We start from the raw sequence: 14,098 nt of genomic DNA, 5'->3' as shown, positions 1-14,098 counted from the left end.
TAGTGATCTGCGTGTGTTAGATAGATTTCTGGTGGAATGTCTTGTAGGAGGCAACATTTTAGCTTTGATATAAAATAATGGCACATAATTTGACAGAGTTCATAAGGAAAAGGATCTTGAAGTGGATAATTCAATACTAGAGGTAATGAACGTATGGATCAAGGTTTTAGCAGTGATAGAAACAAGATTGGAGTTTAATCATACAAATTTGCCAAGACAGAGAAAAATATGGAGTAGAATAGAAATAAATACACTGTAATACACTCTATAAATATATCTGTAAAGAAGTCAATTCCTGGTGATATTTTGATTGATGTAAATAATTAGCAATGATGAAGTGTTGTTGCTATTTGCACTTTTTTATATATGGATAGGTAGATAGTGAGATCGATAAGTAGATAGATGGCGTTGGAGCGAGTGAGAGAGAGAGTGTCATTGTGTTCCAACCTCCCCTCATGCATACATGCTAAACAAGGGAATAGAGAGAAGGGGTGGGGGGGACAGGGAGAAATTTATAATGTCTGTGAGTAGAGGGGCAAGGAGGTGGAGCTGATAGGTAAGGAGAGGGGAAGGGATGGGGTCGAGGGAGCGGGTAACATAACATATAGGAGTAGGCCATTCGGCCCTTCGAGCCTGCCCCGCCATTCAATCATGGCTAATCTTCTAATCTAACTCCAGCTAATAACCTAACCCTGCCTTATCCCCATATCCCTTAGTCCCTTTTACAATAAGAAATCTATCTATCTCAGTCTTGGAATATGTTCAAGGGTGGTCAGTTTCATGTGGGTTATAGTGGTGATGAGAGAGGAATGGGAGACGGGTTCGAAGTTGTGGAGGAAGGGATGGGTAGGGGCTGGGGTGAGAGGGGGAGGGGATGATAGGCGGAAGGGCAGAGGTAGCTGAGCGGATGCCCTCAACTTTGGATTCGAAGCAGTTGGCAATGGAGGTGAGGATGGTCAAGGCGTGAGAGGGTGGGCGAAGGGGCCGGTTGATGATGGAGAAGAAGAGCTGGGGTTGTCTTTGACCTCCAAATTGTCTTGGAGTAAAATGAAGATTTAGCGGAGGCGAGGCAGAGCGGTAGGATTTGATATGGTCCAGCCAGATCTGCCGATGGATCGTTAAGTTCAATAGGACAGAATCTTGAAGATTAAAGTGAGAGGAGAAATGGTGGAGGAGGGTAGAGTGGTTCACAGTGTCAAAGACAGCAGAGAGATTGAGGAGGACAATGAGTCAGAGGGAGCCCTGGTCACAGATGGATGGAATGTAATTTGTTACCATGACCAGGGCTGTTTGGGCAACATGGAAACCCGATTGGAGCAGTTCATAAAGGGAGTGGCAGGAGAGGAAGGAGTGAAATGGGGAAGCAACAACTCTTTCAACCTTGGATGGCTTGTTTATGTGCTGTAGATTCTAAGTGAATCTGTGTAAATTTATTGTGGGATTTATTGTATATTTAACATCTCCAAATGTGTTTATAGAAATAATAAAATGAGCTCCACTGAACAAAGAAATACTCGTTATAAGAAAGTCATTTTCCGGAGATACACAGATGCCTTCTTTACAAAGCTATATGACCACGGAGAAAGAGACGAGCACTTGGGAATACTGGGACCTGTCATCAGAGCTGAGGTTAATGATATCATCAAGGTACTAATAACCAGATCGCATTATCTACTGCAAGCCCTGGATATGATGCTTAATTGCAAGTTCATGTTCCATTTAATCGTAGCAATCTCAATCACAGTATTCAACCTACAGCATATCATTCTGTCATATCTTCCAGACCAGCCAGAGAATACCACAGCTCCCAAGTGCATTCAGCTGCTCCAGTGACCTTTTTGACCAGCTATCAGTCATCTTTCCCCTCCCCACCCCCTTCAAATCCCAGCTCAGGTGCCCAGCCGGCAGTGTTAAGCTCTTTTGAGACCTTTCCACCTGAAATGCGCTAAATAAATGTAATTTTACATTGTATTGAATTGATTGTATTGTGGTTGAAGAAAAGTGTATGATCAACATCTTCTGAAAGAACTTTATTGTTCACCAGGTTATGTTCAAAAATCTTGCTTCAAGACCGTACTCTATCCACGCCCATGGGGTATCGTATGAAAAATCATCGGAAGGAATGAGCTATGAAGATTTTTCTACTGACTGGTTTAGATGGGATGATGTTGTCGCCCCTAACACCACTTATACTTACGTGTGGAATGTGCCACCCAGGTCTGCACCTACAAAAATGGACTCCGATTGCAAGGCCTGGGTCTATTATTCAAGTGTGGACTTTGTAAGTTGGTTGTTCGATTGAAATGTCTGTTGAACGGAAACCTGGTAAAATCATTTAATTATGTGATTACTCTATGTTGTGGTCCTTAGTAAATATTAAATGGGATCCAATGTGTAATATTTCTTAAAAGGATTCCTCAAGAAGGAATTCCATTAGAATTCCCATCGAGCCACATGAACTTCAATCCTGGAGTAGATCTCGCCAGATTGGAGACTTCCCAAGTTTGCACAATTTATGTTTGCCTTGGATTTTGCCCCTTAAAATATGTGACCTTGGGATGCTGAATCCTGAAATTCTTGTGGTCTTTGTGCTAAAATTTAAAAGTGTGAAGAATTTTGAAGCTGTTTTGGTGCAATTCTTTTTGGATACTGTCGAAAATCGGCATCCAATTTATGAGTGAATTTAAGTATTTTGCAAAATTGTGCATAATTTTAAGGCTGAGAAATGTGTGCCTCGGCACACTCGGGCTGTTCTCGAGTAGCCTATTGTGCTGAATGAAGTACAATAGAGTAACATAATGCTGCTGATTGAGTTATGGATGATCAATACCATAAAGTTAGACAATGATAATATACACTTCTCCTCAGGAGTAGCTTGTCTAACATTTAATAGATAAAATCATGGCAGAAATCAACTTCTATTCATTAAAATAATTGGTATGAAACAGATGGGCAAAGGAATAGCTTTATTTTTTAATAAGAGTTCAAAGTTGCCAGTGGGCATAGGTGGCAGGTAGCTTGGGTTAGAGAGGGTTCAGTCCCTCCCCCACTAAATCTACCTACAGCTCACCTCTTTAAGGGTAACTGAGAGGCGAAAGCCCTGAGACCTGAGGAGGACCAAAGCCAGTTCTCTGAGCAGCCCTAACTCGTGGAACTCAAGGGCCTCCTTTTGCCTCTCTCTCAACTTGTCGACGATGGCTGCCCACCTCCAGTCCAGCAGGCTGCTCGTTGGGGAGTCCTCACCTTTGATTGACTGAGGTGACAACGGCTGGCCTGTTTTGAAGGGATAGTTAGCATGGCACCACAGTCTTTTCACTAGCAATCGTATGAAACCTGGTTCCAGTACAAAGTTATACATTTTCGCATGTGTTTTCTGCAGGAGAAGGACATTAACTCAGGTTTAATTGGCCCTCTGGTGATCTGTCGAGAAGGAACGCTGAATAAAATCACCGAGATACCCAATGACGTTCGAGAGTTTGTAATGCTGTTTACAACTTTTGATGAAACAAAAAGTTGGTACCTGAACGATAATAAGGACAGAATCTGCCAGCAGCCCTGCCAAACCAGCAAGATGTCTCCAGATTTCATACAACGCAATACTTTTCATGGTATCACTGCTTTTCCAGCAATAAAACTGTAAAACCATTTTTAAAACATTCAAGTTAATTTGGTAAAGAAATAACTGGCATTTTTGTAATACCTTGTTTCGAAGCACCAAGGTCCCACAATCAGCCGTGAGTGAATGAAATTCCTAATACAAATAGCAGTTGATGAATCAGATGTGTTGGTTGAAATTAAGGCTTTGCTAGTTTAAGTAAAAAAGAATAATCATACCTTCAAAAACGATTAGCACTATTTTCATGTTTTTNCTTACTTAGCCAACAATCTGCTTTGCATTTGCAGCTATAAACGGACGCATTGACGGCAGCTTGAAAGGACTGATAATGTCTGAGACAGACATGGTAAGATGGTATTTGATTAACATGGACAGCTCAGATGATGTGCATTCCATTCGTTTCCATGGTCAAACCTTCATTGAGAAAAAAGACAAGCCACATCGACTGGGTGTTTATAATCTATATCCTGGTAAGGAAAGAGAATATCTATTACTCTTTTTATATAAAGTCAGATATTAGAGAAAAAAGGATGTTATGAAGAGAATTTGCATAAATTCAATTTCTCATAGTAATTTAAATCACAGTGAATTCTGCTTGACAGAGTCGAAGAACTGTGTGCTTCTGATTTTCTACGATGCAAGTTGTTGTTTCTAATTAGAAATGGCTTTCTATGCATTAAGATAAATATATAAGGAAAAATAGTTACACATGCTAAATATTTTACACAGGTGCCTTTGAAACTGTTGAAATGGGTCCATTAAAAGCTGGGATATGGCTAGTAGACTGTGAAGCTGGAAAACATTACAAAGCAGGAATGCGGGCACACTTCCTCGTATTATCAAAAGGTATATCAGAATATTGTTTGTAATGTATAATAATTAATAATGCATGCATTTTATATAACACTAATACTATCAAAGAATCTCAAAGCACTTTAGGAGTAATTGCTCTCAAATGTTGTCAAGACAATGGATTTGTAGGCGAATGTGGCAGCCAATTTGCACACAGAAAGTCGCTGACCTCCTGAACACAGACAACAGAAAACGATAACGATTTCCTCTGGGGAAGTGTATAACTTCAACTCAACAGCTTTCAAAGGCAGAGCCAAGACTGGATAATCATTGGGTGGGGAATACATTCTTGAGCACATTCACTATTTTTAAATTTTGATAATTGCTCTTTTCTTATTAAGAAATCTGTTCTACAATACCAACAACAACAACAACATATCAGACTTCATTATATCTTAAGGAGAATCGTGCTATATTGTGCTATTGAACTGCAGAGGCAGCTGCACTTCCACTCATTTTATTTTACCTGTTTGCCATCGACGTCTTCTGTCCTGCGGTTCCGACATCCTCAACTTACCCGACCTGTCCTTAAAACTCTCTGAACCCGTGCGCAACTTAGGTGTCAGGTTCGATTCCCAGTTATCCTTCCTCCCCCACATCCAGTCCCTGATGACCACTTTACTCCACCACCGCCACATTGCCCGTCTCCACCAATACCTCATTCCACAAGCTGCTGAAACCCTTGTCCATGCCTTCATCACCTCTCGGCTGGACTACTCAAACGACCTCCTCTCTGGTCTCCCGTACTCTATTATTCACAAAATTCAACTCATCGAAAACTCCACCGTCCACATTGTCACCCACACTAAACTCCGCAACCTGATTACTCCAGTCCTTGTCAAAATCCACTGGCACCCTGTGACATAGCGGATCAACTTCAACATCCTCACTCTAGTGTTTAAATCCCTCCACGCCATGGCAGCCCCCTATCTCTCCAACCTCCTCTCTCCTCACAGCAGTACTCGCTGCCTCCACTCTACTGGCTCCAGCCTGCTCCTTGTCCCCCAAATCCTTCGCTCCACCATCAGCGGCCGTGCCTTCAGCCACTATGCCCCGAAGCTATGGAACTCCTTCCCTCAGTCCCTTTGCCTCGCCCCTCTTTCCCATTTTCAGGTTGCCACTGAAGACCTTCCCCTTTGACCGTGCCCACAGTCACCTTCCCCCTTCCCCTGGCTCGGCATCAGGCTCCACCATTGTTAAGCGCTCTGGGACGCCGCCCAGCATGGAGGGCACTGTATAAATGTAAGTTGTTGTTGTTGCCATGCAAAGTTGAAGTAATGTTACAATAATAATTTAGTGTCCATCACAGAAACATAAAGAAATAATTTGGGAAATGGGATTGTTCCCAGATTCTCAAGCTGCAACTAACACAATTTCTACCTGTCCAGAATGCAACAAAACCCTGGGTATGATGTCTAAAATAATAACCGATTCACAGATCACAGCTTCAGATCATATAGGTGAGTGCCTCTTTTAAACTTTATAGAAATGGGACGATTGTGTGATGGGACAGGACTCCATTCTTTCATTTCTGGAATCCTGTTTGAAACTAGTTATATAATAATAATCTTTACATTCGATATAGTGCCTTTCACGTTGGGAGGACATCTCAAAGCGCTTCATAGGACATCCTGTAATGGTGACTATTTTGTGAGCAAATTAGTGCCCGTGTTAATGGTAATAGCGTCAAATTCAAATGGATTTGGGGAATTCCAATGCTGACCCATCAGGCATGAGTCTTGCGCACAGAACAAATGTAAGACTGTCACTAAATTGATGTTCTCAGTTGAAAAGGCAACAAGGATGACTAGTTTGAGAAATAAACACTGGGTCAGCGCAGACTCTCAGCTGAAGCTCAGACATGCTTGGGACAGTGTAGTGTGGAGGGAGTCTTAGACCTTATGCAGCCCTTCATGTCTCTGACTTGCGAATGCATGATGCTGATACTGGGGAAAAAAGCTTGAAAGAATTAATCCCATTTTTCAGCATTGATGTTCCGATCTCCCAAAATAAAACAAGGTTGATAGATTTTTGGTAGGTCAGGGTAATAAGAGATATGGAGAGAAAGCAGAGAATTGGAATCGAAGGGATTAGTTGAGGTACAGATCAGCCATGATCTAATTAAATGGCAAAACAGGCTTGAAGAGCTGAATGGCCTCCTCCTGTTCTCACGTTCCTAATAACTTCCCCCCTCCCCTCTCAGTAAATTAAAATAACTTTCTAAAAATATGCTTGCTTCAGAAACTTGGCTAATTTCACTCATTTCGCCAATATCTCATTCATTTAATTCTTTGTTAAAACATTTATAATAATGTGTGAAACCTGTTTATACTTCTGATTAGATATCAGATGAGATATGCCAAAAGCTGCATTCAGGTGTAACCTTGACCTGTGTAAACCTTGCCACATGGCACAGGTTCACTTCATGAGTAACCAGCCTTACCAATATGACCTTGGAAGTAAGCAATGCAAATGTTGAGGGATTTGATGCTGATTTATTGCCATTCAATTGCAATGCCCACGTTTGCCCTGATGCAGTTTTTCTAACCTCGCAAAGCCATCAGATTCCATGTTCTGTTCCCTGGACCAAAGCGATCAGTTGGCTTGGTGCCTACTGTATAGTGCAATGCTGTGTGCATTATGGAGATATTATGAATGGATTTCAGAGCCCTGCAGTAAAGCCATACTTGTATTATTAATATTATTATTGTGTCTACTAGTCACTGATATTCATGGTACATGGTACCAGTAAACCAGCAAATTACTGCATTTTTAATAAATGAATCCACAAAAAACTAGTAAGTGCTCGGGGATGCTACCCCGCGTGAAGGGCGCTATGTAAATGCAAGTTGTTGTAGTAGAATGCTTCTCAACAACAGTCGAAAGCCATGATTTGTGAGCTGGAAGTTCGATCCCATTGACCTAGCTTCTCAGATTGTGTCATTGAGAATGGAATTGGGAGCAGGCAGGATTCTGCCACACATCCCAGCCCATTTGATGTGCTAAATATCAGTGAACCACTCATAAATTGACCATGTTATGTCTTTACAAGTGGCTGGAAAGTGTGTGTATTTCATTTAGTACAGATTTCAATTAACTTACAATTCTCTCCCCTGCAGACACACGTACTGTCTCGGGGCACACGTGGAGAATAGACACTTGGATGAGTTGCCAAAGGGCACCTATGTTCAGGAAGCAGAGCCTTAACAGACATTGGCACTTTCTGAAAAGGAAAATGAAAGGTTGGAGTGGACTAGAGGAGGCGGGAAGGAGGGAGAAAGAGGACAAAATAATATCTCTACTGGGATTTACAAGTGCACACACATGACTAATACTTGTAATACTTGGGTTTAACTATATCTTCTATTTTCCTTTCCTATTAGAACATTGGGACCCTAGTCTGGCACGATTACACAGCAGCTACAGATACAATGCATGGAGTGTTAGAATGTTTGGCTTCAGAAAACCTTGGATTCAAGTATGTATTAGGCCACACAGATTAATCTTTGAATTTATATTGTCTTTCTTTTAAAAGAAAACTGAGTCTAAACATTTATTATTCGCCATAACATGTTCCTTCTGCTATATTTCACTGCAAAGCTCTCCAGAATGTTATCCTACATGAAGGGCGATAAAAGCTGCTGTGGCTGTGAGGAGAGGTGAAAAACACATAGATTTACACAGAATGTATAGAACTGAAACACCCATTCAGCCCATTGAGTCCCTGCTGGTGTTTATATATCATATGAACCTGCAGCAACACTTCACCCTTCTTCACTCAATCCTCAAACTTAGATACACATCTGAATTTTACATATCGATACAAATTAAAATTTCTGTAATCCACACTTGCCATTTGAATTTAGTTTTCCAGTTCATACTGAAGGCCACGTGTGTTAGTATAAAGCTGAAGAAATAGATCTCTTTGCTTAGTCATTAGGTCAGCAGATGTTTTGAAGGTTAAGGTCCATTCGTGTAAATTATTGGGTTTTTTCTAAGCATTTCCCAATATATTTGCTATATCACAGAATATTACTGAAAGACTAGTTTCGTCCAACAGCAGTTTATTTCCAATTCCTTTTTTTCTTGTGGAACTTTAAAATCCATTCAGTTAATAAGCGTTGTTGTGTTATAGGTTGATCTGCAAAAACCGATAGTGTTCACAAGGATTGATATCCAAGGGGCTTCGTCGTTTACCACACAGTATTACATCACAGCGTATTACATCATGTATAGCCAGGATGGAAAAACGTGGCTCTTCTACAATGGGAATAGCAGAAGTTACAAGCAGGTGAGTTTGAATTCTGAACTATGAAAGATTATGCACTATGAACTACTAACAATAACCACGTATTGACTTCTCAATCCACTCAGAGAATAATAATAGGAAAGAATATTAGTCTGAACATAATGGAGCTTCTAAGCCTTGGCAGATATCACTTCCATTATTATGGTTTTTTTTATCGAATGATATTTTGCACTTAACGTACAGTTTCTTCTGACGCTTACATACGAGTAAAAGATGCTTACGTTAGAAAGGCTTGGAAAGAAAATAAAGCACAAAGTACCCTTTGCAGGAATTCAGGATTTTTATAAGTAATTTTGGTGTTGAATTTCGTAGAATCATAGAATCTTTGGTTGTGAATTAGGGTGATGATTTTCAGCTCGTAAAATGCAAATGATTGATCCCAATGTGTGTCTATAATGTATGGTTTAGTATATACTAGTGTATTTTAATAATCCTTGCATTTTAGAATGCATGTTAAAGTTACCATTTTCAACAAAAAATAATTAAAACTATATAAAAAATAATTAGAACTACCATGCAGGATGAAAATGGCAAAGCAGGTTTGAGGAGCCCATTGCCCTCCTACTCTTCTTATGTTCCCATTTACATGGGCGAACATTGGCAAATGTCTAAAAACATGAAGTGGGTTACATATTCTCTCGGCTAGGAATGTGATAGAGTTTAAAGCTGGAAAAGATAACTAGCAAAGCAAACACTGGGTTTAATTGTACTTAGAGGTTGTGCTGATATAAGAGTTGGCACCAAAGATTTCCCATCAAAGATGATTCTTGTCCACACTTTAGATGCATTAACCGAAGGGAGAGAATTGGGGATAAAGTCTCTTCTTCTAAGATCGCTCTCTGCTGGCCACTCTTTCAAACAGAATCCTTCTTCGGTTAGCTCCAATAGTGAAAAATTCCCAATATAATCCCACAACAAAAGGATTGCTCGTGTTAGATCTATTGTTTCAATTGGGGCAAAACTTTTTAAAAAGTTTGTACAATGATATCTTGAAGAGATTATTCAATTTAATATCAAACCTTTTTTTAAATTAATACATGGCATTGATCCCTGTGAAAACATACATGGATTATTTCTAGTTTTGTTTATTTTGTGATACCTGTTTTAAGATTTTTTCAGGGAATTCTGATGCCAACACAGTAAAGAGTAACCTACTGAACCCCCCGATTATTGCTAGGTACATCAGGTTGTACCCAACATCCTTCAAAATCACCCCAACCCTTCGGATGGAATTATACGGCTGTAATTTGGATTGTGAGTACAGTTACACTGAATAATATTCCTTCTGGGTCTAGACTTACTCTACTAGCACGGCAATTTGGAGTGTCCAGAAATTGTCAAATTGCTTAAATACAGTCTTTAATTTTCAAAACTTATTAATTATAGATTAGTGTCTGTCTGCCTCAATTGGTAGCACTCTTGCCTCTAAATCAGAAGGTTGTGAGTTCAAACCCCAGGTCAGATCTTTGGACTCAGTCTAGACTGACACTTCAATGCAGTGTTGGAGCAGCACGGAATCGTCGGAGGTGCCATCCTTCAGATTAGACACAAATTAAAATCATTACACTCAACCATCAATCTTGTGAAGCAGTTTGATACACCTTCCCTAAGTGGAAGGGACTATATCAAATGTAAGGATGATTATAAATGTAAGGATTATTAAGTTATTTTAAGAACTACAGAATACAGGTCTCAAAATGAATTCAACATTCTGAAATGCAGCTTAGTAAATCTAGATCCAGGTGGAATTTCTACTGTCCGTTGTGCTAATTATCACATGAAATCTGATATGAAACATGACATGTTTCTACCTCAGATTTGTATTGCATGATTCTGTTGGGGAGGTGCATGTGTGTGGATGTCACATGAGCTCAGGAATAGGTTCTTGCTATTATGGCTTGTCTTCACCCCGTCATATCTCTGCACTTGATAGAATGGCTTGATCACAATTCAGATTCACATGCAGGAGCATTGGGAAGGCTGCTGTTGCCCATGGAACAGGAACCCTTTTGTCAGTAACCGGTGTCTGAGCACCATTGCATTTTGGCACAGGATAATTCTCCACACTGCTGAGATTGTAATCTCAATCTTGTAACTGTGGGAAAACCTGCTTATGTAGAGAGAGGGAATATCAGGGAGTGATAGAGTGCAGGTGGGCAACCCCTTAGAGTACAGTTCCTGTCCGCCATATCAGCTGCAAACTGCCCATAGCCCAGTGTGAGCAAGGGAGTAAAGAAAAGGGACTCTTAATCTTACAAATGTGTGAGCCTTTCTATTGATTCTGTCTTTTCAGACTGCTCTGAACCCCTCGGAATGAAGGATGGCCGTATTAAAAATGATCAGATAACTGCTTCGACCTTCAAAGTCAAATGGTGGAAATACTGGTACCCGTCACTCGCACGCCTGAACATGGAAGGTAGTGTTAATGCGTGGCAACCTGAGGTAAGCATGAAAAAATTACTGTATTCATAGCACTCTGTCACTAAGTGATGCCTGAAAATACTGAATGTTTTATTTTTGAACCAGGCACACAACACTAATCAATGGCTGCAGATTAACTTTCTGAAGAAAAAGAAGATAACAGGAATTATTACACAAGGGGTCAAGTACGTTTTGAATTTCGTCTTTGTGAAGACGTATTCCCTACATTATAGTGATGATGGAAATAAATGGCTTCCCTTTACAGATAACTCAGCTGTGGATGAAAAGGTAGGAAACATACTGTAAGATATTAATAATAGTAATAATCCTTGCATTTGACATAACATCTTATTACGTCTTCGAGAGGCCTCAAAGCGCTTCACAGAATTTACTGTAAAGTGAATTGACTGTGTATTTTGTGGGCAAAACACAGCAGCCAATTGTGCACAGCAGTGACCAAAGTTTTTTTTTGAGGGATCATAATCCCTGGAAAACGATCCGCCAATCGACTAACAACTGGGTTCCTCCTTACTGCTAGATAAACGACAGATGTGTGGAGTAAGGAAACTTGCCTAAGGTTTCTGATATGAAACATGACATGTTTCTACCTCAGATTTGTATTCCATGACTCTGTTGGGGAGGTGCATGTGCGTGGAAATTGAACTCGGGTCCTCTCACTTGCTCTAACCACTACACTACAGAACTCCTCCTGGTGACTGGTGCACAAATGGTGCTATCCTTCAAGAATCCTTTAAGTGTAGGGGAACAATTTGCGTATCTCATTACGGCACTCTCTAGAAATCTCTTCCCTAAATCCATCCACCTCTCACCCTATCTTACTACATTCAAAAAGAATGATGTGAGAAACGAGAGGTAGAATTTTACAATTGCTGCTGTCTTTGGCGCCCATATAGTACCATGGTATTTGCCTATGCAGAGCTCAAAGATTGATGTAAATCTGCATTGCCATTTTGAGTAAATGGATAAAATGTGCGCAGATATCAATTCATTTACCTGCCACTGTTCGTTGAGAAACTGTTTCCTCCTCTGAACGCAAGCAGGGCAATATTTTGGAACAAATTGATTCAGTGGGTGAATATGTGACATGGGTCAGAGTTAAACAGTATCACATAGGGTGATACTGCACAGAAACAAATGATTTGGTCTAACTTGTCTGTGCTAGTGTCTTTCCCCCTCACTTACCATCTATTGTTTATCTTAAATGTATTGATGATATTTGCTTCACTGAGAATGAGTTCTACGTTCTCACCAACCTCTGCATGAACAAGTTCCTCCTAAATTCCCTATTCGATCTACTATCTTTCTTTTATGCCTTTAGTTTTGAACACCCAACGAGTGGGAATAGCTTATCAACATCCACCTTATTGAATCGTTTCATAATTTTAAACACCTCTATCAGGTCCCATCATAATCGACCTCAATCGAGTTGTAGTGGAGGTGTTGAAAGTATTTTGCATTGAAAGTGCTTTCCCTCTTTAATACATTATTTTGCTCTGAGACATTATCCTAAGTGAAGGGCTGTGTATAAAAATGGAAGTTTCAAGCACTTTGTGAGGTCCTCCCAATGTGAAAGGCACCATATCAACGTAAATTCTATTGTGGAAGTTCTTGTTATTGTTTTGTGTATGAATACCTCATTAGGACAGGGGTTAACTGATAATTGTTTTCAATTCACAGATATTCGTAGGAAACAGTGATCATGATGGACTCAAGCAAAACTACATCGGTCCACCAATTGTTGCCCAATATATACGGATTATTCCAAAGAGTTGGAATGTTGGCATTGCGCTTCGAATAGAAATTTTAGGATGTGCTGTTGAATGAAAATGTCTTCAAAAGCATTCACAAGAGAACCTTTCCGTAAAAAAGGGAAAGCCTTGTTGCCATTAATGTCATCGGTGGCATATTATTTCTTTTGGAGAAAACGGTCAAGAAAGACAGAACATGCTTTTTTGCTGTTGTGAAAAAGGAAACTAAATTTTGCTGTTTATTTTCAAGTGTGGATTTATTAACTAAACATCAGAAAATAAAGTAATAAAATAAAGCTTGCTGCTTGGTGGACTTTTATGCATATTATACAGTCCATCGGTCCTATTAAAAAGTCCTATTAAAAAGTAAAATGTTTTTGAAGAACTCTTTGCAACAAAATGTACAGTATTTTAGATTGTCTATAGATAATTTTAAAATGTTTCCTTTTACTGTTGCTGAGATTTGTAGTTTGTTCACACTAACAGTATAATGTAATATTTCTTGAACTCTTAACAGCAAGAATTGTTCATTGTTATTAGTTTGTCTATCTCTTTGGATTTTTTTTACTTTTGTTATGTGAAGGTGTGACGTCAAAAGCATGATACTGTATGAGAGTTAGTGATTGATAGTATTTTAGAAAATAGGACACCAGACAAATTATTTCTAAATTTTGTATATCTTTGTTCCTTTGACTTCTCCTGAACTTTTTAAAATTTAGTTTGCTGTACACATTAAAGGACACATTGTTTCAATTGGCATTCCTGGTTTCTGATAGTAGATGAGATACATTATTTATATTGTACATACATTCCCTATAAGATTCCTCAAACACTACAGTCCTGTGAATTTTCCTGCATTGCAGCATTAAACAGATCCTAAACATTATTTACATGTATTAGTATAGTAAAACCATATTTTAGTTCCTTGTCTCACTTTTACTATGATAACCATTTACTTTCATGGCAATAGATCTGTTTTTCTTTATTTTGATGACAAAGAAATACATGGAAAATTACAGGAAATGTAAATAAAATCTCAAAATACGTCAAACTCAATGCCTTCCCCGTCCTGCAGGATATGCATACTGCTATTATGGAGAATTGCAACAACAAAAAAAAACATTCTCATCC

General features: G+C 39.4%; 1 protein-coding gene across 1 annotated transcript in view; it reads left to right on the top strand.

The window, feature by feature from the left end:
- f5 (coagulation factor V) overlaps positions 1–13,726 on the top strand; it is a 39,471-nt gene extending 25,745 nt beyond the window's left edge. Inside the window, 12 exon segments of the mRNA XM_007901739.2 lie at positions 1,479–1,647; positions 2,045–2,281; positions 3,380–3,608; positions 3,904–4,086; positions 4,346–4,462; positions 5,857–5,928; positions 7,852–7,946; positions 8,604–8,759; positions 9,887–10,031; positions 11,071–11,219; positions 11,304–11,486; positions 12,897–13,726. Of these exon segments, the coding sequence (XP_007899930.2) occupies positions 1,479–1,647; positions 2,045–2,281; positions 3,380–3,608; positions 3,904–4,086; positions 4,346–4,462; positions 5,857–5,928; positions 7,852–7,946; positions 8,604–8,759; positions 9,887–10,031; positions 11,071–11,219; positions 11,304–11,486; positions 12,897–13,043 (1,882 nt within the window). The 3' untranslated portion in view covers positions 13,044–13,726.
- The last annotated feature ends 372 nt before the right edge of the window (positions 13,727–14,098 follow it).

Source organism: Callorhinchus milii, unplaced genomic scaffold, assembly GCF_018977255.1.
Source record: "Callorhinchus milii isolate IMCB2004 unplaced genomic scaffold, IMCB_Cmil_1.0 Scaffold46, whole genome shotgun sequence".
NCBI classification, from domain to species: Eukaryota; Metazoa; Chordata; class Chondrichthyes; order Chimaeriformes; family Callorhinchidae; genus Callorhinchus; species Callorhinchus milii.
Note: the sequence above shows the minus strand (reverse complement) of the source record. Positions and strands in the feature narration are given on the sequence as shown.